The sequence below is a fragment of the Rhinolophus sinicus genome, linkage group LG18, assembly GCF_036562045.2.
Source record: "Rhinolophus sinicus isolate RSC01 linkage group LG18, ASM3656204v1, whole genome shotgun sequence".
Taxonomy (NCBI): Eukaryota; Metazoa; Chordata; class Mammalia; order Chiroptera; family Rhinolophidae; genus Rhinolophus; species Rhinolophus sinicus.
The window spans coordinates 10,328,032-10,352,443 of NC_133767.1; the positions used below are offsets into that span (position 1 = coordinate 10,328,032).

The following is a 24,412-nucleotide window of genomic DNA, read 5'->3' on the forward strand; positions in this document are numbered from 1 at the left end:
TATATGTATTAACATTGAAAGAACTCCATACTGATTTTTAAGAGTCACTTAACAATATGTAGTCCATAATGCCATTTCTATAAAAAGCACGCACATGATACTGTGAATGCTGTAAATATATGCTTACTCCGTATAATATACATGAAAATGCAAAATAAAAGTCTAGACAATATTCTGTAATAGGAACATCCTCTGAAGAGGGAGATAGGAAACCAAGTTGGCAGTGGTGTTATTCAAAATATATTTTAGCCTTTTCTTTCTTTCTTCTTTTAAAATGAACCTGTATTTCCATGTTTCATATGTAATTAAAACGATAAAAATGGAAAATTCCATACATTTTCCCTATGACAGTAATAAAATATTATTCTTAAAAACCTATAAAAAAAATATATTCTAGTCTCACAATTCAACTCAACCATTAGCATCTTGGTGTAATTCCCATTACAGTTTAGTTCAAATCATGCCTTCCATATAATCTTTTATTTGAAAAATTTTCATTCATTATGGGGCCCTTTCAGTCTTCATCCTGCTCATTTTAATGGGTATAATATTCCACCAAGCATATAAATCTTGTTACGTTACTGTCTTCCTAATTTTGAGTACAATTAAGTTATGCAGTTAGCATATCAGCAGCTTTTCTCCCTATATATCTTAGGAGAGATTTACCCTGAGGAGGATTAAAGAATCAAAATGTTTGAACATTTTTAATGTCTCTCCATATATAGGTGAATTCTAAATATGGGGAGTGTCAAGATGTCTTCTTGGTTATTTAGGGCAGAAAGGCATTGTCCTGAGGGGTCTGTCACACACACCCACCTCCTCACCTGGACCAAACGGCCCTGGGAATGTCAGACACGAGCAAATAATACTCTCCAATACTCTGGTCTCACTATGGAACGCGTCACGTGGTACCCTCCAAGCCTAATCACATCAAAAGCCTAATAACTCCAGAGAAGACTCAAAGCCAGAACCAAAGTCTGCAGTCACACCTCCGGGAAGGACTGAGCAGTGAGGAGGTGGTTCTGAAAACAACCAAACAAAACCTCCATCCTCCCCCAACTTACTATCAAGACAACAAATGAAATTATCCAACTTATTCCCAAATAGTTACTGTACCTCACCCCCAAGTGGGAGTTACCCTAGAGCGCCTGGAAGAAAGGCATGTACAGTTAACCTGAAAAGTACATTGGCCTCTGTTGTAAAAATTATCATATTGACTCAGGTGGTTCACTGTAGCAAGTGAGCAGCATGGACAGTCGCCAGACTGAGGCAAATATGGCTTGTTGAAACAGATTGCCTAGTTAAATTACTTAATAGCTTCAGAGGGAGAGGCGACTTCTTGCAAAAGGCCGATCTGTACTTACCGTTGGTATAAGGGTTGACCGTCTTTTTATTTGTCATTACACGTGCTGTGGCATTGTTTACCTATGTACATAGAAAACCCAAATGAGCACGTACTCCATAGCCAGCACACAGTTCAATCAATAGCATGCATTATGACTGTGATTACTTATTTTTAAAAAAATAAAAAAAAACTGAAATGCATTTTAATTTATAAAAGGCAGTAGGTGCATAACAAAATCATACATTTTTATAGTTACATTTACATCATAACCATTTAACTTACAAATCATTTCAATAAAGCAATGTCATATCATTTAAAAGTTTAATACGGAGACAGTAAAAGCAAATTAAAAGGAACTGCATAATTGAAGATTTAAAAGCATGCGTGTACCCCATGGTAACACAGAAACAATATTTTTTAAACATAAAAGAAAGTTCATATGAAGGAACATGCAGTGGAGTAGAAGAGGGGAGAGACAAAGTACAAGGGAACATAAATGTCAAAGAAAGGGACAAACAAGGTTTAGCCGTGTGCAACACTTGAGGAGGGAAGAACCATCGGGAAAAGCAACATCTAGCATTCAACACTTGGAACAAGAGCCTTTTACATCGCAAGAATTAACAAAATCATTCAAGCTTTAAAGTCACAGCTAACAAAAGGATAAAAGAGAGGGTGCATTGTTTAACACAATATGGAGTCAACGATCGGAGTAAGGTGTGCACCGGTCATATCTCAATCCAGTCAGTGCCTCCCAGGCTAGCTTAGAACGTACACTCAGTTACAGGCGTACCAATATCCAAAAAAATAGAGCATCAAGAAAACTTAATACAACAAGTCAAAAAAAGTCACGTGGTATATATATATGTATATAGATATATCAGCACTAAATACGTGTAACGGCAGATGGACTTCACCACTTACCATTCACCACCATCGCCAGCATGGGTTTGTATACAGTTACCATGGTTACTGAGAGTTTGGTGAGGGGCCTAAGCGTTATCGTCGAGGGGGGAAAATGAAAGGCAAAATATGCAACATCTTACTCCAAAGACTAAAGCATTTGTAACTGGTTTTTTTTTTTTTTTTTTAAGTTTTAGCAAACACAACCCTGTGGCCACGTTGAGGGCGATCCAGTGATAGAAAGAGGTGATTCTAAACATCAGAATCTTAGCATCAGTTGTATCCACAAAGAGGGGCCAGATTTTGAACAGGAATCCTGTTTGTTTATTTACTTTATTATCAAAAGAATACAAAGGTTCAAACTGGCTTCTCAAATAAATAAAAAAAAAAATGAAAGGCTGAAGGACACAAACCTCTCATTTTTTTTTTTTTTAAACACAATTGTTGTTTTGAATGCTATTTCTTTCACAATTTGGCTTAATTTGCACACCACTGTGGATCCCTCATCAACCCTGCCGTAGAAAGAAAGAGAAAAGAAAAAAAAGAAAAAGAAAAGAAACTGCTCTAGGTTTTGTTTTGTTTTGAAACACTCTGTCCACTGTTTGGAATCTAGTGCACCCATTGACTCTACATCATGGAAAATAAAAATAAAAACAACATAAAATAAAAACCTCTCAGATTAACTTTCTGTTGTCTCACGTTTGCCATCCACCTTTCAGCAGTAATAAGAGTAACATAATAACGTAAAATTTGAAAAAAAAAAAGTAAGGCCAGTTTTCCTTTTTATATATAAATATATATATATATAAACAATGAGAAGGGAATCATAGGGTCACATACAAGACACAATGATGCATCTGAAACAACGAATGAGCGTGAAGCAGACATTTATAAAAAAGATGTAAAGGAAAATATTTTGAACATGCACCTCGATTTTACGGCCCTCTACCACGGTGCCGTGTAATTTCTCCCTCGCCCTGTCCGCATCGGCACTATTTTCGAAAGTTACGAAACCAAATCCCTGCATGCAGGAGGGAGAAGGGAAAACAACATGCAGATTATTATTTCAGTCAACGACCACTGTGTAACGTTCTCTCGCTTTAATTTCTATGTCTTGTCCTGGCTTCCGTTCTGTAACATGCAAATTAGAGAAATTATAAGAGTACTAAGATGTGCGATCAGTAAGCAACAAATGTGAACAAGATATATATATTTTTTTCTGTCACCAGTTAGCTGTAACCCCTAAAGAATTCAAAGAATGATACCCAAAATACTTTTCTAAATGTCACTACAGAAGAAAATAAATCTAATGGAAAGAAAATGAGATCAAAATAAATGTACAGTGTCTTCACAGAGAATAAAATGAAATAACGAGGAAAAAAAAGGGAACCATTTTCTTGACATGCAAATTAAGAATAAAAGAAAATAAAACGTGTGCACGAAATTCAACAATGAATGCCAAAATCTTCTAACATTGCCTACAGAGTCATGCCATGTGGTTTTTAAGAACGTCTCTTCTTCATGCAGTTTTAGGGTTATTCAAATTGATCAATTCTATAGCCTTTACTTCTCAAAAATAAAAATTAGAAGCCTACAAAAAAGGAAAGACCTTTTTTTTATAATAAATCTTAAACTCTGATCTAATAAAAGAATCACATGAAATGAATAGAAATAAATATCAATTGATCAGTAATGCAAACAGTTCAAATAACGTTTCTGTATTGATACTTCTCCCTCCCCCACCAAAAAATAACATACATGCTTCTGAATTTATCACCTTTCTAGACTACTTGATTAACCAACAAGGGAAATGAGTAAACATAGTATAAAGTTCTAAGACATTATGTTGGTATTCATTTGTCATATCAACAGGTAGAAAATAAAAAAGCTTTGGTGATAGAATGTTATTTACAATAACACTCTGCATTCCCTCTATTCCTAATAGATAACACATGGACCCTCTGCTTCACCACTGGCACAATTTGTTTTAATGTGTCAGGCTCAAAAAAAACCATCCCACTAAATGTCACATTGTCAAAATCCATCTTTTTTCCTTCACTGACACTGTTCCTAAGAAGAGTACAGAAAATATGACACATTATTTTTAAAACCCCTAAAAATATGTGTACATCTTGTTCAGAAACATACACCAACCTTTTGAAACAATTCCAGTGTAAATTTGCCCAGCTTGTTCTGGATTTCACTGGGTGAAATCATTGTATGTGTTGGGATGGCTGAACTTTACATAAAGGTAAATGGTGGCTTTCAGCTTAGTTGGGGCGGTAGGATATTCCGGTTAACTTATAAAATAGACAGTAATTACGAGTAACAGGTAGTCGTAACCAACTAGTGTTAAAACCCAGTCACTCACTAGGACACAAAGCGTTTTCCAAAGCTCAGGGTAGTTCAGAGGTATGCCTAATGGTCTGCCTCTGAGAGAATTTCCAAGGTCCACGTGGGCTTCTCCATAAAGAACACCAGCTGTGGATGGGGCCTAGCTAGAATAGATGATTACTTGATAGGAGTCTATAGAGAGAAAAAAATGTCTTTACTTTGTGGAGTTGGACTGAATTACCTTTCATAATATATCCCATAGTGAGGGTCTGAGATTAGGATGGGTCTGAATTATTTGATTAATATAAGATGATATACTCTGTCACAGAAGGACCCTACTGAGGTGGCATGCCCACATTAAGTAGTCCCAAATACTTGCTAACTCAACAGTTTTGAAATAATAGCTCTTCGATGACATTATTGGGTGGGGTTGCTCTATTGGATGGCTCTGACTCTTGCCCAGTGGGTCTCAAACTTAGTTGCACATCAGAAGACACTGGGAGCATATTGAACACTTAGATTCCCAAGCCCGGCTACATCATGGGTACCAGATCAGAGTCCCCGAGTGGAGCCCAGAAGTCTGCTGAAAAAGCCAATGGATTCGCATCGCCTTCCAGCACTAAGCACCATCGAAAGAAGGTTTTGGTTCTTCGCATGAAGTAGAATATCATAGTACCTGGTTCAACAGAGCAGCCCATTGGAATTCTGTGAGATTTTGAAGTGACTATCTATCTGACATAGTTACTTGGATCTTAGACGTAGGGGACCAGCCAAAATCATATAACAATAGTCTCTTCCTCACCTCCAAGCCAAATTCCCTAGAACTGACAGGCATGCCCTCCATTTAAAAAGGAATAAGGAAAACTAGCACTCTGGCAGCATCCGGAGCAAGTCTCTCACTAGACAAGGAAAGACACTCCATAGCCTGAGTCAGATGATGGCATCACCGGTGTGTATGCGCACGAGCGGTCATTACCACAGTGCTGGAAAGGATGCAACCAGGTCTCACGGAACATTCAACCTGCATCATCCCAACGAACTAAGTCATCACGATTCTGATCCGAACCCAAGGCCAACCATCCTGGCATGACACATGCCAGGGAGAAACGAAGGTGGAGATGGAAACGTATGCTGAATCCCAACTGAAGCTCATAAACGACAAAGGAAGGACTCCATTCTCACGTTCTTCCTTGGTTTTGAAGGAAAGAGCATCTACCGATTCTTTTTATTATTCTTCCTAGTCTCATTATTTTCTGCTAAACGTCTCTCTTTGTTTGGAGCTACTCAATACTTCTCATTTCAAGCTGCAGAGATTGATGAGTTGAGATTTTGCAAAGTTGGGTTCAGGAAGAGTTTGCTCCAGAAACGGTCCCCCAAATACTCAAGGGACTTTTCTACCTGTTCCAATGGACAATCAGACCTCCAACTCTGACAAGAAGGGGTAATGGCTGCCTGGGTCAGAAGACTGCTGGAATGCTCATCTGGGGAACTACACCATCACCAGAGAGACCGTCACCTGGACATTTTCAGGGACCCTCTCCATCAAACACAGGTGTCAGGCAACGTCGAAAGCTGATGCTGAGGTTGTTTCTTTTAACCTGCCTCATGGTCAGAATTCTATCTCAAGGAAACAGCATCTTGCACTTCTTAAAAAAATATCCTGAATATTTTTCTCCGTCTTAAAAAGGGGAACAAAAGAAGCATATTCTGGACTTGGCCTGGGGAGCAGAGGAACTGAGTGCAGTGCTCGCTGATTGCAACCTCTCAAAGATGAAGCGTGTACGAGGGGCTACAGGAAGAAGGCGCAACAGCGCTGGAGAAGAGGGCCTGTGACATATGCCACCCCCTGATGGGACGGCACGACCCACAGGCCAGATTACCATGACCTTCAGGCACAACTTGATTATTTCAGAATAATTTTGTGAGTCATGAATTCTGACCTTCTTGGTATGCCTGTAGTTTTCTATTTCGGCCTTGAAGTATGTTTAGGTGACAGCTGCCTTTTGTAGGAATGCAAATACATTTTCTATCTTAAATAAAGGCCTGAGGCCCCCAGGATGGATGAATACAATGACTTTTTATCGCATGTGAACATCGGATCCCTCTAGCTTCTGGGGCAGGGAACTGCTATCTCTCTGAGGGGAGCTGTAGATCAGAGTCTGAGGTGCATTTTCCTGTGGAACCAAGAGCTCCACACCTTGCTTCTTCTCAGTGACCTTTGCACACGTAGCTCCTACCCCTTGGAAGAGCATCTTCCCTCCTTCCCTTCCCTGGGAAATTCTTACTCATCTTTCCTTCTCAGCTTCCATGCCACTTCCTCCCAGAAGCCCTCCCACCTTCTAACAACACTGGTCTGCCGCTTAGATTCTCAGCATCGTCTCATTCACCACAGAACACAGCAGACGGGATCACAGTAGTCTGTCCTCGTGGTCTGTCTTTCCTGCGACTCGGGGAAATCTACCAGAATGATGGGAGATGGCTGTCTGCTGCCTCGCTCACACTTGATTCGCCTGCCTCATGCCTGGACTATAACCCATACTGACAGATACCTATGGACTCAAAGAGCAGACCGTGTATTTCCCAGGTATGTTGAAAAGGAGCTAGATCTGGCTATATCCCCCAAATAAAACATTTCAGAGCTAAACAAAAATGCTTTTAAATCTCCTAACAAGGAAAGATGAATTATAGGCTCTCTCACCCCTAAATGCTATTTTGTTCTCATTTACAAAGTCGGGTGTATCTTTTCAAGATGTGATTTCCTTGTATACTTGCCTTCCATACAGGAACGCATGACTTGTGATATACATTCGCAGGATAATATAGATGCTGCTTGTGTATGTGTAGGTGTATATGTACATATGCTTAGGTGTACATATACACCTACACAAATATACACCAAACATCCACAGAACATACAGCCATACTCACTCAGCCCTGAGTGACCTGCCTCTGGGACTACCCGCAAAGAGAATGGTCCGAAAGTGAGCTCCTGGGTCTTAAGGGCTTACCCGTTCCCTGGCTGTCTCCCTAGCACCAAACGAAAGAAATGAGGTCATAACAACGGTTCAGGTTTTTCAGTCATTAAAATGGAAATGCACCTTTAAATAGGCTGTTTCCCGTAAAGGATGATGTCAGATATGAAAAATATCTCTGCGTGAGTCATTGCCCTGTTTAGCAGTTTCCAAATGGACTGTCTTCATGACACGCCAATCAGACCTAAACAGTCAGCAGCGACCCCGGCAAGGCTGGTTCTTTGAAAGGGAGCATACCCAGGAAGACAGGCTATTTTTGATGGTTCCAAATTAAAAAAAAGAAAGAAAGAAAGAAAAAAAAGCAGCTTTGCAAAGTCTGTCTCTGGATAAGGTGAAGTTAGTGGTCTTATTCCTAAAGCCCTGGAGACAGGCTAATCACGGATACGATGGGAGAAGTCTTAAAAACAGCACCGCCATTGCACTTTCAAAACAGCAAACGACATTCTTCCAATGTCCCAAAACAGTGCTCGAAGGAATTACAGAGCTTTCTCCAACTGGCAAAAGTTACACAACAAAATGTAAATTAAATAGAAATCTGAAAACACAAAATACGAAAAACGAAAGCCTTTTAAAGCAGTCGTGCTACTGACAAATTAGAAGAACGCTGACCAACATACCAGGGCATCTTCCAATACTGTGCCAAGAACACATCAGGCCTGAGTGACGAGGATGGGATGGGGTACGTTTCTGTCTTAATGCACTTGGCTTTACAGGTATAGAAATAGTCGCTGTAATGATTTCCATACAAGCAGCAGAAAGAGAGGTAACTTTTCTCTCCCAGTCTAGAGGTCAAACTACTGACATGGCAAGAATCACTGGTAAAAGAGCTGACGTGATAGAATGACAAGGTCCCTGAACTAGAAGAACCAGAGACTATAATAGACTGATCTTCTTCTTTTTAAAATTCACCTGGCATGTCCAAACATCATTTTGGCTGGGGAGAAGAGAATACTAGAATTTTCTTCTCTCAATTCAATCAGCATTCTCCTATTCAGTTAATACCAAATCTGCTTAGAAGGGAGAGGTGCAGACTGCTCCAGATATAATAAATTCAAATGTCTGCTTGCGTGGGGAGCCTGTGGTTGCTACAGCCAAATGCCTGGCACTGGCCGCTTTCGATAAAACCTGTGTTTCCTAGGAACCCTCCCGGCGGCTGTGACTGACGTGTCCCAAATCGCCTGTGTAAGGAAAGTTATGGGGTTCAAGTCAGGGTCTCTCTGTACCTGGGAAGCAGTTTCTCTTACTATCCACGTTCACAGGCTGAGGATGCAAGGAGAAGTGAGCTGCAAATTCCTGACAGCCCGGGATGTGGTGCTCTGGAAACAAGGCAGTTACTCAAAGTGCCTCCTTGCTGGGGCTGAGGTCAGTAGGAGTCTTTTTAGGTCATCGCGACCTGACATCGCCCGGTACCTGCCACTATGCCACGTGCACTACCCACTCAAGAGAGATTCTGATGGGGACCTTGAGTTTTCTGTGGGTACAGGCCGAGGGGGGACATGTTAGCAACCACAACACACCAATGGGCAAAGGGGCATTTGGCATCCGGATGAAGCCCTGGCATGTGCCTAAAATAAGAAGACAGTGCTTATCCCTTGTGATAGGCCTGGAAGGTTTGTTAAAACACAGATGGCTGGGCCCCCATTTCAGAGCTTCTGAGTCAATAGATCTGGGCTGGACCCTGAGCATTTGCATTTCCTGTAAGTTCCCAGGTGAAACTGATGCAGCCAGTTTGGAAAACTGCACTTAGATGGCCCCTGATACAGAGGATGTTTTGGAAGAGTTTGGCCTTGTTTTTTGTTTTTTGTTTCTTCCTCCCAACATATTTGCATTTTGCAAGTGCTCAAAATGCCGATTTTCCTAATACTGTTAGCTCTAGGAAAATCGACTTAAAAATTGGTTTCCTATAAGAAAAACAGGCTCAAAGCAGTGGCAAATTGCAAAATGTGAATTGGTAAACATACTAATGAATAAAACTATATTCAAAAGGTTGGTGTATATGAGATTTTCTCCCCTACAACCCAGGAAAATAACTGCACTTTATTAATACAGAATAATCACATATTTACCTGCTCATGAGACTATCAACTCACTTTTTAATATAAAGAACATAATTATCACTGAAAAACAAAAATGTAGCAACAACATTATTTTTTTAAGCATGGGTAATTTTCCTCCGGAAACTTGATATATATATAGAGAGAGATAGATATAAAACAGCAATTTTAAATTACCCCCTTATATATTTTAAACAGAACCCAATGTGTTTCCCACCACTTTAGAAACTGAAGGTGGTCTCCAAAGGAATTCCCACCAAAGTGCATTTTCACAATGTGGTGATTAAAACAGTGCAGTTGTTTCCCATTATTCATAACAAGCATTTTAAAATAAGCTAAACAATTCTTAAGTGAATTAAGTTGCTTACCTTTGAGCCTCGCTCATTAAAAATAATTTCAACATCTAAGATTTTACCAAATTGCTGCAAAGAAATAGAAATATTTTATAAGCAAGAAAAGAACTAGCGTAAATCTTATTATGCACATTGGTAATTGTTACCTCAAGCCAGAATTGTCTTTCTCTTTTAATATACAAGGATATATACATTTTATGTTGTTCTATCATTAAACAATACACTTGAACCAAGAGAAAATACAACCACACATATGATCTCCCCATTATGGCACACCCCACCAAGGAAGATATCGTAGCAGGGAGCTGGTACAAAATAGGTAATCAAGAGGTTAACGTGATTTTCCTTTCTTTATGCGTTCATGATTGCTTTCCCAGGCACTGAGCAGCAAAGGTTAAAAATGGGAAACGTATATATTGACCCTCCTAGGCTACTCCACTAACCACTGGAGAAACACCCTTGATGAAGTGGGATTTGGGTGGTAAAATGTCCAAACAGAATGTGATGTTGAGAATTTTGGCCCATAAAGCTAGAAACAGCCAGGCCACACAAGACAAGTACAAAGAGATAAAAGCACAATTCACTAGATGGGCACCCATCATAACCAAGACACCAGTGTATTGTGTTTCCCTGAAAATAAGACCTAGCCAGACATTCAGCTCTAATGTGTCTTTTGGAGCAAAAATTAATATAAGACCCAGTCTTATTTTACTATAATATAGTAACTATACTATATTATACTATATTATATATATACTATATACATAGTATATATATATAGTATACTATAGTAACTATACTGTAGTATACTATAATTATCTAACATAATATAAGACTGGGTCTTATATTAATTTTTGCTCCAACAGACGCTTTAGAGCTGATTGTCTGGCTAGGTCTTATTTTCGGGGAAACACAGTCACTGTGATTTTAGTCTTCAGGTGCAAATGTACTTCTCTCAATATGGTTCTCCGTGTTGTTAAAAACCGAATAGATTTTAGACAGTTAGCATGAACAGGCTCTATAAAAAGTGAAGGCAACTCAATATATTCAAGTCTAGAAACACAGCTTCAGACGACAAACTGGGCTGCCAGGTAAACTACAGATACCTAGTTAAATTTAAGTTTCAAAATTTTCAGGAAAATAATACCCCATGTCTCCCGGGGATATAGTTATACTTAGTACAGTATTTGCTACCTAAAATTCACATTCAACTATTGTATCTTGTGTGTTTTTTTATTTGCTAAAACGGGTAGTCCTCGTGAGAAAGGATATTAAGTAATTCATGAGCCACACTTAAATACAGGGAGCAGGGACCCTGACCCTAGAAGCATCTAATAATCCAAAATCCTTTCTCCTGACTCTGGAATACTGCCAGTTTTCTCGGATCACATAAAGTAGAGTGGGCAATTTTTGAATGTGGTCTATTCTACTTTAACATAGATGGGAAAAGGTGGTGTGAAAGTATGTGACATGGTCCAGGGAAAAATAAGATGAAAATTTTACCCTGATGTAGAATGACAGCAAATGCTCAAGCTAGTGATTAAAAAAATAAACAGAACAACGTAAAGTAATGTTTCCATCCTTTTTCTTCCTTTCCTTTGAACTCTACTGTTGTTCCACTTGCTTCTGCAGCCTGGACTTTTACTGCATCCTTTGTTACCTCAGGGGAGTCTATATTCTATCTCTCTCCCCTGAGTGGGCACCACATGCCCTGAAAGAGTGGTTGGGAGGAAGGTACTGGTGACAGAAAAGGCACGATTTGAACACAGACGATTGAGGGCAACTTGTCTGACCAATGAGCTTCAGTCATAGAACAGTGGGAGGCCCTGATAGTAAATGTCAAGAGGGTTTGACGAAGATTCAAGAAAAGAATTATTTGGAACATACAGAGGCTATCCTTTGGAATACGCAAATAAAGCCACCTTCCCTGGAAAGACAGAAAAACATATGCATACGCGCGTGTAATATAAATTGCTCTTGAAATAAAAGTAGTTCTGATGATGAGAAAAAGGAATCCAAAAGCTTATAGGATCCTGTGTCACTGAAATAGGCCCCGGGCTCAGAATATGGTCCCACCAAGGGGATTGCAGATTGCGATGTTTGTTGTTGTTCAGCGCAAGTGCTTCTCTACTTCCCAGAGAAGCAGGAGGACAGGAAGTAGCCAACAAGGGAAGTTTCAGCAAGGAGAGGAGAGGGAAGGACTACACTGCTAGCATGCACAGGCAGACCTTGGAGATACTGCGGGTTCGGTTCCAGACCATGGCAATGAAGCAAATTAGCACAACAACGCAAATCACATGTATTCTTTGGTTTCCCAGTGCTTATAAAAGTTGTGCTCACACTAGTGTGTAGTCTAGTAAGCATCTAGTAGCACGGTGTCTAAAAACGAATGTACGCGCTTTAAAAAATTACCTCATTGCTAAAAAATGTTAACCATCACTGGAGTCTTCAGCTAGGCGTCATCTTTTTGCTGCTGGGGGTGGGGGTCTTACCTTCACTTTGTAAAAAATGTCGTTATCTGTCAAGTGCAGTAAAGTGAAGGGCCATAAAACGCAGTCTGCCTGCACAATGGAAATACCGAGAAACACACAACTCACTCACCCTGCAATTTGTGGACACTCAAATCGTCTTTCAGACAAGAGAACGTCATCCTTCTACAGAGTATTTTCAGTGCCCTAGATTTGGGCAGAGAAAAATCATTAAAAATAGAAGAGGAAAACTTTCAGATTTGGGAAACAAAGGGTTTTTGCCATTGAAAGGTGAACTAAATTTCATAGCTCCAGCTTTGTGAGCTCCTCAGAAGCAGTAAGTTTGATGCAACCTTAGAAGAGTCAGTCCACACAGATGCTATCATATTTATTTCAGGCAGAAGAGCTTGAAAGCATGCATATTTATGGATAGAGAAGCTTGAAAAGGACTTCTTCCAAAACCATGAAGCAAATGTCATCTATGGAACATTCTGTGAGCAGTCAACACACAAAAAACACTTCCTTTAAAATAAGATCTGGTTGAGACAGAAACAATCAAAAAGTAATCTTAGCATGTGTCTTTCCCTAAATGAAACAATGACACCATATGCCCTGAAATGGTCTCAAATGTTTGCCTCTTTGGCAGCTGCCAATGGGCTGATGATTCTCAAAGCCAAGGAAACGAGCTGTAAGAAGAATGCTGATGCAAGCCCCACTTCTAAGACAGTTGTGTACTATATTTATAGTATCAACAGTTTAATTGGGAAGTTTGGTGCTAATGATGTAAACACAGCTGGCACATTTTCAATTTAAATAGACACAACTCATTCGCAGACATAACTAGCATTTGTTTGCTCAACACCAATGTTCAGCGGCATTCAACAACAATTCGGAACCCGCCCAAGGTGTCTCACTGGCTGTATCAAAAACAAAATCTGGAAACGTATATGCACTCACGTGGGCAAATACATACCAGGCATATCTTAGACCTCCTCAGATCGAATAATATTTCTCTGCAAAACTGTGAGAGATGCTCAATAGATACAGCATGAAACATGAAAGTAAAGATTAGTTCAAAGAGTGTACAGAGAGGCTAAGCTTTCTTGGGGGTCCGCTTCATGGTGAGAATGTAGAAATAGGAGACACATGCCACGCCCCAAAAATGGCTACACTACTTATAACATCATGGTAGATGGAACTATGGTGTTAACACTGGAGGTAGAGATATCTCCATTTTATTACCACAAAGGTGACCACGGGAACTTCTTTTGTATGTTCTAAAAGTCATGTGATCTGTTTTTCGGTGACTATAAAGACAGATTTAAGTAGATAGCATTCATGCTCAGAGTGTCTGTATTTTTATTTATTTATTTTTTTTGAGGAGGGCACAACTCACAGTGGCTCATGCGGGGATCGAACCGGCAAACCTTGGTGTTATTAGCATCACGCTCTAACCAACTGAGCTAACCGGTCATCCCAGAGCATCTGTAGTTTGATAACAAAAGCAAGGCTGTGATGTCAAGGGTACTGTGCAAATTTGCAACCTGGTACTCACTGAGCAGCTGTTTTGAAAAACAGTCCTATGATAGAATATGTTGCATCAATGGTCTGGATGTATTATAACCACCTCTCTCGCCCCAAACCCAGAAATGCTTCCATTTTGAACATTAGGTTAAGTTAAGCTTTGTGTTCAAGAGCAAAATATTGTCATTAATTTGGTGGAAATCCATACATTCCTTTAATGGGATTCTCAAGAACTCAATACTAAGGAAGCACAGGCTCTTGGGTGATCTCCAAAATGAAGACAGAGCTCAAGAAGGAAGTAGCCAGGGCAGGATCAATGTTCCTTCCAGTGAAACACCCAGAACTAATGCCTCTGATCATATATTAAATCCCTTCACTCACACCCAAAAAGGGGTTTGAAAAAGACTCTGCCTTCTGCTTTGGACACTGTGGCCACACAACTTCTTAATCAAGAAATGTTCCATCTTAAAAGAAAAAACGAAAAGAAAATCTATAATGAGTTAGAAGACTGAATGACAAAACCTGAAGCAAATGCCTCCAAAAGAGGAGAATGGAAAGAAAACAAAGTGCACGGTGGAAGAAAGACAACCAGAATTGCAACGAAGAAATACCAAAGCCACAAATTAGGGAGACAGTATGTGGCACCTATTGTATGGTAACCATTAGGCCTGCAGAGATCGCAGACTTCCTGATTGAATTATTACCGGTTACAGAGGTTGTTATGAACACTGCCAGGGTGTAGGCAGTTTGAGAAAGGAAGCTGGTTTTTCGTCTTGTTATGTTTTCAGTTTGAAAGTCTCATGGCCATATTTAACCAGAGACAAAAAAGAAAAGCACACAACGCTGTATGAGGGTTCTTCTCTGTAACCCCCCTCATCGTAGCTTCTGCCAAAGAGAAGGGACAAAGGAAAAATACAGCACCAAAAGGACAGACGATAGCTGGTGTCCAAATCACTTGGAAAATACCTGATTGGGATTAAAATGTAATTTATTAGAGTAACTCTGACCTGAAAGAGGAAACCATGCTTAATTCTCTCAACTGGAGGGTGGGAAGCTAATGGGCTTGCCACCACTGACGTCTGGCCAGGAAAACTAGACTTTTCTTTTTTGTTTTAACTGTTAAAATTCCGTTTCTTCAGAATGATGGTTGTAAGCCAAGGAGGCCTCAGAGTTATTGCAGAGCTCAGGAATTCATATGTGCCCCCAAATTTTTATAGATGAAATCCACAAAAACACCTTGTATACTTTCCTAAATGAATACAGATGCTGTGGTGACACACAGAATTAATTTTGGTGTTACTGAATACTTGTATGCTGTATTTTCTTAATTCATAGATAGTAAGTGTATCCATCATCTTGTCAGTTGACTTCTTGTGAGTTGCTTGACAATTTTGACTTTTATAAAAACTGGCTCTGAAGCCAACAGATGCTGATCAAGGTTTGACAACTGGTCGTACAATCAGTCTTTTGGCAAGATTTTGCTCTGTGCCACCTGCCTTATGCCTGTAAGAGTTGAGGCTCAGATATTCATGCACATAGGGTCCCTTCTTTAGGAGTTTCTAGCTGTGACTACTTTGAATGCCTCGCCACCTTAGCAGTGTAGCTGTCCGGCAACTTTCAAGATAACTCAGAAGACCAGGAAGGATGGAGCACCCTCAGGGGTGGGCACTGGGGTGTGCTGCAATAAGTGACACCATAAAAGAGCGGCAGACGATCATTACAAGGGCCAAATTCAAAGTCAACATCCCAGGGACACTTGATGAGTCAAGAGGGACCGAAAAGCAAGATGTCTTCCTAAGCGGCTGTGGCAAAAGGAATCTAATTCCTCTGACTGTCCATCACTCAATCCTGGTCTCACTGCTTTATGCACACTTGACCTCTACTTTAACTTTGAATGCTCTGCACTTTTCAAAGTCATCTTTGACCTGAAAGTGCCCGAGGGTATCTCTGCTCGGCAAGAGCTAGAGGGCTCAACTCAAGGTTATTACCAAATGAGAGGGATGAAAGTGCATGAAGCTGACCTTTTCCTCTGAAATGTCAGGATTCAAGTCTGGGTATCTTAAGTATTAGGACGCTTGTTCTGCTTTTGTGTCAGATGCATCCTCGATAAACATCATGCATGTTAAAGAAATAAAAGGTGCAAGCGAACCCCACAATCACAGAGCGATGAACCAGAGCACCCCTTTTCATCAGGGGAATGAGAGCTACTCTGCCCGGAACTCGGCATGAAAGTTGGGCTTTTTCTTACTCCTGTTGTCATATTTGCCTCTGTCCAAAAACTCTTACAAGAAGAATCTCCAGGCAGCCAACCTTTTACTCGGAGTCACACGTTAAGGATACCTCTCTGTTCATGGACTCACAGCTATGTCACACCAACGCCGGATATCACCGACAAACAGACATTTGCAAACATGAACGATCTCCGAGTCCATCACAGCTTTGTCGTCTGGTGGAGCTGAGCCCAAAGAAATGAAACAGTCATCCCTTCCCAAGGAGGGTAGTGCAGATATCGTCCAGAAAAAGGACCAGGACAGGATGTCCCATGAAGGAGCAACTCTATCTATCATTTATTGTCTCTGGGTTCGTGGGGCTTCCAGCTCACTCCACGTGTCACAATGGTCATTTGAGGCGCATCACCTCACATAAGGACCTGTCAATCCATCTCACCGACTCCAGTACAATGCGTATCAGGATGCAAGTAAGACTCAGACACCTCTAGTTTTTTTAATGAAGCCTTTATGCTGAACTGCTTATTCTCTACAGCTGCAGCTGACATCTGCATGCCCAGTGCCTGGGAAAGAGTAAGGATGCAGGGATATGTCATGATAATTTGGCAGTTGCAATAGAGAGAACAAAGATGACGCATAATGTTTATTGAAGCCATGACATAGGGTCCTGAGCCACTCAATCTGGTATCATCAATGGGCTTGTTTCAACAGTGTGTGTATCTAGGAGTTCATTTTCCATGTGACATTCCAGTTCCTAATTAGGAGACCGTTCAGCAAAACGGTGGACATGTGCAAAGAAATTTATACTAAAATCATCGAGAGATCCTAGCCATAATATACCCATAAAATAGCGTCTAACATCCCTTTCCCCCCTTTATGGAAACATCTCACCTTTGAATTATAAATACCAAAAACTTACACGGAGGGAAGGATTCTGGGCATCCCAGAGTGGGCGTTGCGGAGGAGAAAGGTGGTACTTACGCCAAACATTTGTCGGAGGTCCGGATCCCGGAACCGGAAGGGGATGTTGGAGACATGCAGCCGCTTGGGCTGGGACTTGTTTTCTGTGTTTTCAGAAGGTTGTGTCTGGGCCTGGCCATCCGTCGGCGCTGCGTCATCTGTCTGCTAAAAAAGCGAGAGCAAAGAGGAGAGGTTCTGAGTGGATCCCAGTACTCTTTTCCAAAGTGCTTTTGCCTCCCTTGTGTGGTAGGAAAATGTCAGAACGGAAAGGAACTGCTAAGTCATTCATTCATTCATTCATTCATTCATTCATTCATTCATTCAACAAACATTCATTGAACATCAGTGCCCATCATGTATCTGGATTCAGCCGTGAACAAGCAGACAAAGAACTCTGCCCCCAGGGAGCGTAATTCTCTTGGGAGAACACAGGCAACAAACTTGTTAAAAAAATCCACGTGGAGCTGGCACAGGAAATGAACACCATGGAGAAAACAAAGCAAGGAATGGGCTTGTTGGTGCTGGGCGCGCAGTTTTAAGGGCAATCGGAGAAAACCTGATCAAGAAAGGAATATGACTCATAGAGGTAGAAGAGGGTGTTCAAAAATCTTAAAATACGCCCACATAATTGCTGAGGCTGTGCAGATAAAATATTAGCAAATTCAGTAACACGTTAGAGAAGGCTGTTTGGTATTCTGCCATACAAATAACCATCTGGTGGACTTAAATTTTGTTCTGGTCTGAACTTTTTTGTTTCTGGATTGTGCAGACCGTGCTGCCCGATTGCAGTTGCCGCCCCGCCCCCATGACAAGCCACATTTCAAGTGCTCGGTAGCCACATGTGGCCAGTGGCTTCCATATTGAACAAGCAGATACAGAGTATCTCCATCATTGCAGAACGTTGGGTTACAATAAGTTGGTGTACACAATGTTATATTATTAGCATAACTCATTACTCTGCCTCCACCCTGTTCCTTCCAAATAAAAGCCTGGATAACATGCTATTATACTGACATCCATATAGAGGCAGGAATGAGGAGAAAAGTCACCGTTACATTTAGCATCGTTGTAGCCCATTCCCGTACTCTCAGTCTCAGAGTTTCAACATTTCAGAGATGCTCCCCAGCTAGACACTTTCCCTGCAATTAGCACGTACTGCCGCCAGAGGGCAGTAGATACCATCCACATCAGATACCTGCTTCTCTGAAACCAAATGGAAAATCTCTGCGGAAGCACATCCAATTTATGAGCAAGGAATCGTCCTCACCTCCCTATAAGCAATTTAGAAGCATATAACTGGGACAAAACTATCAATGCAGGCAGCCAGGTGTAAAATAATAAAGACAATCTTACAAAGTGAAAAAAAAAGTATATATATATATGCCAAAATAATATGGGCATAATTAGTGAGTTTCTCGTCAACACTTGCATTAACTGGCAGATTTCATTTGCATTCTCCATCCTCACACACCTCGAATTGCATTTTGAGGTCAAGACCTCCTGCTGTTGGCACATTTTGTTTATGCCATTGGAGTGAATAAGGAGGGTGGTGATAGTTTTCTAGTTTGGAAAATGAACAATAATAACAGTGCATCCCTTCTAAGGACCTGTGAGGGCTGAACACAATAACACAGTAACTCGGCAGAGTGCTTGGCACATGGTACGTAGTCAACAACCGAAATGTGACACATGTTTTAGACAGATGAATTTGTTTACATGTCAAAAGAGAAGTGTAAGAAGCCTTTCGCAGGACAAATGAAAGAAAGGTTCTCCTTTGCTTATGAAACACATCTACTATCCACCGGACACAGAAGTTAGTCCAAATCACAGGCAGGCAGTTCCAAGTTTAGTGGAAGATAACCAATTAGAAAAAGACAATTGTAATATGTGCGTATACTGTAAAGTGCTGAGATGAGAGCGAATCACAGAGAGCTGAGTAAACTGAAACAAGGGACACACAGCACAGTTGGGGGTTCCACAAGGCTTGCCAGTTCTGCGGGTTACATCTTTAGACGGGGTCTAAGAGAAGATGGGAAGAGGGTTGATGCAGTACCAGCAGGCGGGAAAGCATGGGCAAAGATGCAGAGAGGTGAGAGCATGTTCTGGACTCGGGGGCATATATGTGGACCTTGCTGTCCCTGGTCGGAGGGGGCATGTGTGAAGGAAGGTGGGAGAGCGCAGGGCAGAGGCCAGCCAAGGTTGGATATGAAGGACCCTGTGTGCACAGCAAGAGTATAAATTTCATCCTATAAGGTATAAGGAGCCACTTAAGGATCCTAGCAGGATGTGACATGACCAGCACGTGACACAGGCTCAGCCATGGCGGACAAATGCCAAATGCCTGTTCAATGGCTGGCTGACTCACTGACTGAATGGGTGAATGGAGGACAAGTGTGTGAATAAACTAAAGAACGAAAGAGTGAATGGTCAACTCACTACCTTCCAGGGATCGTGGAAGAACATTATTACAACATTGAGACCCAAAGAGACAGGAACTGCGTTCTCTCTGTTGATAATATGAGATTTGGTTCCATGTCCAGGAGATATAAATGACCTTGAACCCCAGGACTGTCACTCTTCAGAGGGCTGGGGTCTTAGTCCTTTAAGTTTGCAGAAGCAGCAACGGAGACCCCAGCTTCCTGTCTACTTTTCCCTCCTGTTAGAAGTTGCTGTTCAAATGCAAATTACAACACGTTCCTTCTCATACAAAGAAGGAAACTTAGATTTGGATTTGTGCATAACTGCTGGATGTTTCAGCTTAATAAACCTAATTAGGAATTACAGAGATTATGATTAAACATATTAAATGATTAATAGCATTACGCCGCTCATGTGAAAATTAAAATTAATCATCTTTAGTCAAACAGGACTTTGGAGAAATCTTTGTGTTGTTTCCTTTGATAAAAACATACAACGCTCAATTAATCATTTTGTAGCGTGGACATATATACAAACGCCCATAAATCGCTATGTCGGAATACCTGTGTGTTAAAAGTAATTTTTAAATATAACTCATAAAATAAAAAATACACCCAAAGTGTTTCAGACACGGTGGGTAAATGGAAAGGCAAGGATGTCAGGATCCAGAGGTTGGGAAAGAAAAACAGAAAAAAAAAAAGGTTTTCTTTAGACTGAGAATCCCTGTGTATACGGTGTGATGTAACACAAGGGATGAGATTGTGGTGAGGACCAAATGAGAATGGAGGTGAACAAAACAGCTACTACCGAGCCTCAAGCACTTACAGGGTCAGACCTGGAGGCGTGACCCTTACTGACTCTCTTATTGAATATATTGGGGTGTAACCTTTCTCTTTCCCCTTTTCTGGGAACTTTCAGGGAAACCAATCAGAACACGTCTGTGTTTTATGTCCCTGTATTAGTCTCCAAAAAAATGACTGCAAACTTGGTGGCTTAATGCAACAGAAATGTATTCTCTCGTGTGTGTGGAGGGCGCAGAAATCTACAAAGAAGATGCCATCAGGGCCACGCCCCCTCTGGAGGCCCTGGGAGCCAATCCCTCCTTGTTTCTTCCTGCTCCTGTTGACCTCTTGACTGCAGCTCCAGTCTCTGTCTCCATGTTCATTTGGTCTTTTTCCCTCTGTGCATCTGGAATTCAAATCTCCCTCTGCCTTCTTCTTCTTCTTCAGAGGACATTAGCCATTGGATTCAGATGACCCTAAATCTAGCATGATCTCGTCTTGGGTTCCCTAACTTCATCACATCTGCAAAGACCCTTCTTCCGAATAAGATCTCATTCACAGGTTTATGAAGGTCAGGACATGGACCTATTTTTTTTGAAAGCCACCATCAAACCCACTACAAACAAACAAACAAACAAACCGCATGCACAAGTATAATGTGGAACTGTTTCCAAGGAGCGAATGCATTTCCTACCACTCCAGGCAGCATGAATGAGGCTCTCAAAAGGGTTCGCCTCAAACCAGGTCTGGAGAGGGGACAATGTCCATGCCTGCCAGAGCTGCCCCGGGCTCCCGCCTGTCACACTGGTCACTTTATAATGAGTTCCCAAAACAGACAGGAGACTTGTGTCTTCCCTTCAGCAGCCCCGGCTCACGGACTGCCTTTCTGCATCTGCCCCTGATGCAAGGACACCGGGCTGAGAAGGCCCCCACCAGTCCCCCAAAGCAGCCAACGTTCTCTAAGGACAAGCACGTGTCTGCAGTGTCCCTAACCCTCAACTGTGGCAGTATCCCCGAAAAGTTCATTGAAGCTTATGGCAAAGACACAGAGTGAAATTTTTAAGGACAAAAATAAAACAGTGTGACAAATCTCAGGATCTTACATCTAGAATGTGTATTTCTGAAAGGCAGGGATGACCGGCTTTCTAGTTGCCTTCCCCCAAGGTTGGTACATGCCAAGGCTTAGTGCGACTTAAGTGCTGAAGGAAGAACTCTTGATTGACTCGGGGTCTGATTTTTAAAAGTCATTTTGGCTCTAACGTCATTTGGGGCCCAGGTGAATTGGAAATGTACCTCGTAACAAGGTTGGGGAGATAAGGAGGTGAGAGATCAGGTCTCTGCCCAGACGTCATCACCCATCAGAGAAGCCGTCACTGGCCCCATCTGCCCTTGTCCATTGATTTTTTTCCATGGCACGTTCCACTTCTTCCCTTTCTATTGCATGCTTCTGTTCATGTGTGTAGCGTGTCTTTTCCACCAGAACATAAACTCCAGGAGCACAGAAGCTGTGGAATGGTTCACTGTTTTATCCCTGCCCCCGCCCCTCCCCCCCCAGAGCAGAGATCGATGACAGAGCAATTGACGTCACGGGCTGGTTAACCCTTTGGTGTGGGGTGTCCTGTGCACTGTAGGCTGTTCAGAAACACCCCTGGCCTCCACTCACGAGATGCCAATGGTCTACTCCTGAGTTGGGACAAACAAAAACATTCTGAGGTTCAAATGTCCCCCAGAATATTTTTTTCTGGGGGAGGGCAAAATTGCACCAATTGAATCTGCTGACCTAGAGTAAGTTCTCAGTAAATACCTGTGGCACATAAATGAACAGACTTGCTTTTGCTATGAGTGAGCTGCATGGCTGCTAACCGCATGTCTCTGGGTCTTAGTTTGCACAGGTATAAAATGGTAAGTGTGCATCGGTCCTGGACTCTTTAGGGGGACAATGGCATCCAAGTCTTTGCGACAGTTAAGTCCTATGCAGAAATGGAGGGGGGCATTAGAGTTATTGTTATTATTATTAACAGTATCGATAACCACCAGCTTTTGTTCTTTATTTCTCAGGCCCAAGAATGTGGAAAAGTCTCAGATGCAGCCTCCCCATCACACAGGAAAGGTGGCAGGACCCTCCATGGAGGGAAAGTCCATTAACCTCGAGAGGTGGGTTTCCAGGCGGCGCTTGGCAGAGTTTCCCAAAGAAGCTCATTAGGGTGGCAAAGCCAGCCTGTGCTCTGGCCCTGTTCGGAAGCCCTAATGGGTGGTAGGCTGTGTGCCGCACAAGTTTTCCTAATAAACAAACTCCCCAGATATCGGCGTAAGTTATAAATGTTAAGAAAACACTACTGGCACTTTAATCTCCTGAAGATCACTTAGGGCTTCCACCAAGACCTTAATAAAGAACCGTGGGGCTCCCTCTGCTATAATCATTCCTAATTCAATGAATCGCTCTCAGCAACCCAAGGCTAATCCTGGTGAAATTGGATTTTGAGATCGACCAATCCAGAGATGACTGTTGGAGAGCATACGCATATTTGTGTGGAAGCAGACACCTTTCAGATTCTGACCCCTTCCCAGGCTTCCTTCCTCTCAGCCTGTCTAGACGATGTTGAGTTTGCACGCGTGCCAACTTCTGGGGGTGACTGGGGACCCAGGAGTGGACACACACGCAAGGGATTTTGTAGCTGGATCTCTGAGTTCTACTCCAGTTCCAACATTCAGCTCCTGAAACCCTTCTGCGTTTCAGTCTCCTCCGCGGCAAGACGGGATAAAATATTTCCATAACAGAGGTATCTGGGGTTCCAGGTGGCTGACAGCTCTGCCCATGACAATCATAAGGATGGAGGAGTAAAATGTGGGGAATTTGTCAGCAGGAGTCAAAATTCAGAGAGAAATGAGAGATTTGGAAGCACAGCGTTGCGTGTGTGGGGAGGCAGGGTGAGGGCAGCCGTTAGAAATAAAACAAGAACTGTATCAAATTATATTTGACGGCAGGTAGCAAATTACGCCGCCCCCAAACATGCCTCTTTGGCATAAGGATTATTTTGAGGTGATTATTTCTGAGAAACAGCAGACACAGGAGAAGCTCTGACAACAGAGTAAAAGTGACTCTTTTTGTAAGAGATATTTACATTTATAAAGGATATGTCCATTTGTAAGGGTGTCTCCCTCTGTGTACCAGAAGAGAATAGGACCCTAAATCACAAGAAACGCTTATCAATGTCAAAAGCCTGACTCAAGTCTTCATAACAACCTTACCGTTGTTTACTATGCTCTTCCTGGCAACCTCCCATCACTGGCCTATCCCTAACATCTGTTGTCTTTAGCTGGAGATGGCATTTAAGGTGGTGGCCTGGGCCAGTTCGGGAGTTACTCTGTTTTCCTCGGTATCTCCCATGTATACAGGAGGTATATATGTTACTAAACTTCTGTAGTTTTTCTCTTTTCCAGGGGGCATCTCAGCTAAGAACCTAAAAGGGTAGAGGTAAACTTATTTTTCCTCCCCTACATGATGGAAATGAAACACACACGTATTCATAACACAGCACTAGATACAGTTCAAGGGTGGTGATCAAGCCCTTTAGAGCAGCCAGCCCCATCTGACAAAATAAAATGGGAGACACGTATGCAATTTTAAAATTGCTAGAAGCCACATTTCAAAAAAAGGAAAAAGGAGAAGTAAATTTTAAGAATATGCTTGCTTGAATCCAATTTATCCAAAATACTATGTCAATATGTAATCAACGTAAATGATATTTTACATTTTTTTTGTACTAAACCTTCGAAATCTTATTGTCAACTTGCACTCAAGGCTCAGCATCTCAATATGAACATTACATTTTCACGGGAAATACTTGATATTTATATCTATACTTAGGCTTTGAAAAACTGACAGCTGAATATCCAAGCGTTTCAAAACATGCCTGAAATGTTTCTAATAACCAAATTAAGTATCCATGTTTAGTTTTAAATTAAAGTTGAATCAAACTCATATTCACACCAGCCACACATCAGGGGCTCTAA

At 41.6% G+C, this 24,412-nt stretch overlaps 1 protein-coding gene across 50 annotated transcripts in view; it reads right to left on the reverse strand.

The window, feature by feature from the left end:
• RBFOX1 (RNA binding fox-1 homolog 1) overlaps positions 1–24,412 on the reverse strand; it is a 1,997,160-nt gene that overhangs the window by 116,128 nt on the left and 1,856,620 nt on the right. For 42 of the 50 annotated variants that reach the window (XM_074323033.1, XM_074323030.1, XM_074323034.1 and 39 more), the window contains 4 exons: positions 17,220–17,363; positions 10,034–10,087; positions 3,174–3,266; positions 1,365–1,425 (listed from right to left, as the gene is read on the reverse strand). In XM_074323033.1, the coding sequence (XP_074179134.1) occupies positions 1,365–1,425; positions 3,174–3,266; positions 10,034–10,087; positions 17,220–17,363 (352 nt within the window). The remainder of the gene's footprint in view (positions 1–1,364; positions 1,426–3,173; positions 3,267–10,033; positions 10,088–17,219; positions 17,364–24,412) is intronic. The other 8 variants (XM_074323048.1, XM_074323035.1, XM_074323047.1 and 5 more) reach the window with 2 other exon arrangements.